General features: G+C 39.8%; 1 protein-coding gene across 2 annotated transcripts; it reads left to right on the forward strand.

Moving 5' to 3' along the window:
• The first annotated feature begins 839 nt into the window (after positions 1-839).
• On the forward strand, positions 840-3256 carry si:ch1073-126c3.2 (uncharacterized protein LOC555816 homolog). Of its 2 annotated transcripts, none has more exons than XM_034609304.1 (6): positions 840-953; positions 1309-1397; positions 1506-1620; positions 2436-2548; positions 2680-2794; positions 2998-3256. In XM_034609304.1, exons 1-6 carry the CDS (start codon positions 911-913, stop codon positions 3165-3167), a joined length of 645 nt encoding a protein of 214 aa, XP_034465195.1. In that variant the 5' UTR covers positions 840-910; the 3' UTR covers positions 3168-3256. The 2 variants fall into 2 exon arrangements, with proteins under 2 accessions (XP_034465195.1, XP_034465194.1); XM_034609303.1 differs by having other exon boundaries at positions 882-953; positions 1291-1397.
• Positions 3257-4715: the final 1459 nt, after the last annotated feature.

Consider the following 4715-nt stretch of genomic DNA (forward strand, 5'->3'; position numbering starts at 1 on the left):
ATCATTGTTACGATCCTCTGAAGTCATGGATTTAAGACTTTATTCATTTGTTCTTTGTAATTTTCATTCATTACAAACGTGTGATCATCCAATAAACTGTGGATATTCCAGCTGTGTGTATTTGTGGATCACGAGAGAAGGACTCCAGACAAGTCGTGCAGCGCTGGTGAGAAGATAACGACGGCTCTCGAGGTCTGACGACTAATCTCCGCTCCTCAAATCAAACATAAAGAGGCAATTCTCTGTGTTAATGAGCTCAATCACTCTGCCTAAAAGCTTCAATAATTCATTTGCTTCCAGAACGTCAGACATCCATAATGAATTCCATCCACAGTGAATTATTTACACAGTCATACTTCGTGGGACAACTTACTGACTGACACTGAGTCACCCAGTGTGTCTGATGTTGTGTAGGTGAATGTGTTGGTGTGTGTGTGTGTGTGTGTGTGTGTGTGTCTGTGTGTTCATAACAACATTTGGCACCACAGTGGGCTCACAGCTAAGATGTAGTAGTGTCAAGCTGTGTGAAGAAGAACAGTGCAAAGACTAATTGGAGCAGTTCAACGTGTATTACCAGCTCCCCCATCAGCACAGAGCCAGGATAGACACACACACACAACATTTATTTTATCAAGACAAACCTGAACCCTGGTAATTTGTACTTTGGCTGTGAATGCACAAATTCAAATATGATGGAATTGTGTACTAAATGATTTTGATGTGTGCAGAGACACAAGTTCATGTTTCACAAGAGGCCAGTCGTTGTGGAAACATTGGAAAATACAGAGCACAGCATTAGCCAATTCTGTAAACTTTGCCCCTACGCACTGAGTAAATAAATCTGCCTGCCACAGATTTCTGCTTCAGTTCTGTGTCACAAACAAAAAAAGAAAACTCACATCCAGGGATCATGGAACCAAATTCAACTTCGACTTGGATGTTCTTACTAGCAGGTAATCCCACGTTTCTATGTGTTTGTGAGAATATCACCAAAGTACGACTATTTGTCTTCTTGTGGCTAAAACAAAAAAAATATGTGTGTGTGTAGTCCAGGTATTACTCATGTTATGGGGACCTACATTTGCTTACACAGTCACATTAAGGGGACAAAATGCAAGTCCCCATAATGTGGATCATTCAATTTTAAGGTGAATACATGTTTTACGGTTACGCTAAAGGTTGGGCAAGTAGTAACTATGGTCCAGGTCAGAATAAGTCTCCAGGAAATCATTGTAAGTGGATGTTACGTCTTCTGAAGTCACGGAGAAATGTCTGTGTCTGTGTTTGCAGCCGTGTCTGTGTTTGCAGCCGTGTCTGTTTCTGAACCTTCAGACGACACCTTCAAGAACTGCACCTCCCAAACTCAGCTCTTTGAGCGTCTATCGGCTGATTTGAAGGTAAACTATAAATGTTGCAGTCGTTTAACAGTCTTTAAAATCCGCATAGGATATACTTGCTTTATTGTCAACACTAAAACAAGTGTGCTGTCTGTTACTGACCAACAGGAGGCAGCAGAGAGCGGTGAGAACCTGCCGTCTACATGGAGTTCTCAGCAGTCAGCCAGACTCCTGGTGTCCACGAGGTATCTGAAGGATTTACTGCACAAACACCAGCTGAAAGGTCAGAGGTGTGTGTGTGTGTGTGTGTGTGTGTGTGTGTGTGTGTGTGTGTGTGTGTGTGTGTGTGTGTGTGTGTGTGTGTGTTTGTGTGTGTGTGTGTGTGAGAGAGAGAGAGAGTGTGTGTGTGTGAGGACATGTTGTGAGGTCAACACAAGAATGCTCTCCTCACAGAAACTCAAATAAAGATGTGCTGCAACTTCTACAGTTGATTTACATATTAATTGCCGAAGTGGATTTTTGTGGACGTCCGAAATCAAAGAGGGTCATTGCTTTCCACCTGTTCTGCTGTTTGGAAAAACTGGGTTTAAAGGTTTAGGGACCTTCTTTGATTGCACTACAGAATATAGGATCCATTAAAATGTATTAACTTTAAACATACGTGGTGTGGACATCTGGGGCCTGTGCAGAATTACCAACACGGCCTGAAAGAGCAGAAAGAACTCACAGAACACAGGTGAAAGGAAAAATGTTTGACAAATTGTCTCGAATGCTGCTCATTCCATTTTTAGAGAATTTATTAAACTGCCCTCAGGAAGGCGCTATAGAGCTGCTTTAGATCCTAAATACAATAACTTCATAACCATTAATCCCACTTGAACCAGGCCTGTTATTCTTGTCTGTACTTTAATATTGTATTTGTTATTTACTGTGATGTTTTTTTTTTAACCAACCCGTGAAGCTGAATTTCCACATGTGTTCAAAAATAAAGTTAAATATGAACATGTTGCCTGCGCCGGTGTTTCCAGATTTCATCAAAATGACACCTAACAAGTGAAATGTGTAATAACAACATGAAGTATGTTCACTGATGTGTAGACTGTCAACTTGCTGAGCCAAAGGAATGTCCTGCAGCCCGGGTCCCTGAGAACGGAGGATTGGTTTGTGTCACTGTCAACCACACGCGCTACTGCAAACCTTTGTGCAACTACGTGAGTCACGCATGCAATATTACATATCTACTGAATTCATACAAGTATCCATACAACACACGTAATGTGTATGATAGTTCTGCACAAGCAGGGAAAAGGATGAGTGATATAACCTGACTCTTCTATCACAGGGTTATGATTTTGGTTTCCTGAGGAGAAGTCGTTTGTTTGAGGAATGCAGTAATCAGACAAGATTCAAATGGGGCACTCAGTACATCGGGGGAAACAGACTGGCTGTGTGCAATGGTGAGACTGTAACAGTTGCTTTTAATCACTATTTGCCGATTTCTGAAGTCAAAGCAGTAATTGTTTTACGCATCTAATCTACAAAGATCCAGCCTCCCTTCAAATGTTCTCATGATAGGTTATATTTTATTCCTGGTTAAGTCTTAAACTGTTTGATGTTGAGTTGTGAGGGTGAACTTGACGTACTTTCCCTCCTTCTCTAGTGGCGTTGACTCAAATCTCTGGAGCACAGTCGGCGTATTTTCCAAAAGATCGGGACTGCCTGACAACCAAGAGCCAACTGCAGAACAGCTTCATCCAAAGTGCTGTCGCTGAGCTGCAGAGCAAAGGAATAGAGGGAGATGCGCACGAGGCCTGTCTTGTCTGTGGATAACCATGATGTGGAAAACAAATAAAGAAATAATATTGTGTGAGTGTCGGGGTGTTAAAGTTCCATTGAACTGAAATAAAGATTTGGAAGTAGTTAGAAATCTGTGTGAAAGTTAAATTGAGGTTTCAAGTTGTAGACATTGTAGGTCCACTGCGTAATGTATCTTACAAACAAACAAAAGAACAGGGATGAAAACACAAGCTCGTATGTGGACTTAATTGAATTTAAGTGATAGAAAAACAGAAAGAAGCATCAGAGCAGCAGCCAGTCAGGTTTTAACAGACAGACGTGGTCACTTGATTAAACTCGATTTATCTGCATAAATAAACTGCATCTCTGCATCTACATTTTTATAAATGTAGAAGAAGTGTGTGACTGCTGCCTCCTCTGCTCTGGGTCTGACTTCATTTCACTAACAGCCACTCACCATTATGTGAGCGACTATTAGTAAAATGATCCTGATGGCAAGATGTGGATGAGTGCGGCAGTTAAAATGAGGTTAACCACTCCGCCCTGTCTGCTCTCTCAGCTTTTTCCAACACATCCAGACATCGCTCGCTGAGGTCAAGGTTAAAAAGTCACAACGAGAAACGCAGGTTCTCATTAGGCGGCCATTGACATTCCACTCATTGCATTAGGAATCACTCCAATCAGAGAGAAAGTGACCCGGAGGACGACCCTCTCGTTTAGACGAATCATCAATTACTGAAATATCTCAGCAGACTGAGGGATTAATGGTGATACACTGTGATGTCACACGTCTCCCATTAGGTGGCAGCAGATAATCTTCTCTTCTCATAATGTTTCTTTTTGCTAAACGACTCACAACATTTCACCAAAATAAGAGTATCATCACTTTTATTCACTCTTTGCCTTTACTTTCTACTTTATTATTTTCTTGTAGGTTGCCTGTGGAGTATTTATCTGATCAATGTTTCCTTTCATTTTTACTGTCAACACATTCTTTTCTATCCTTGTCCAACAAACATGTTTTCTTTCCTCATCAATGCTATTAACTGTAAAATAATATAATAATAATGTATAATTAGGAATCTTAGGTTTTGTACATATCATACACAAGAATAACACACGTGTGTTTCTGTGTCCACAAGATTCTGGCACTAGATTTAGTTTTTGCCACTTCAGCAGTGAACATTTGAATCACGACTAATATTCGATTGCGTTTTATTAATTGAAAAAATGTAATTCTGAGTCATTGTTTCAATTGAAATTGACAATATTAAAGGAAATGTATATTTGCTTATCTATGTTTAAACACTGCTGTTTCAGAGCCTCTACTATTGTATTGTTAGTGTTTGTACAGCAGAGGGCAGTATATAGTTACTATTTAAATTCCCTTCATGTTCAACTACTTATGACACAGACACACAAACATTATCTTTGCGTGTATGTTTGTGTTTATTTTACTATTGTACAAAAAAATGTAATGCAAAATATGATATTTCACATTTCAACTGTTTCTAATTCAAGATAGTAACATTGTTGTCAATGTATTTTGGGGTTGAAAGTAAACAAGAAGAAGATAAATGA

This window comes from Hippoglossus hippoglossus, chromosome 15, assembly GCF_009819705.1.
Source record: "Hippoglossus hippoglossus isolate fHipHip1 chromosome 15, fHipHip1.pri, whole genome shotgun sequence".
NCBI lineage: Eukaryota > Metazoa > Chordata > Actinopteri > Pleuronectiformes > Pleuronectidae > Hippoglossus > Hippoglossus hippoglossus.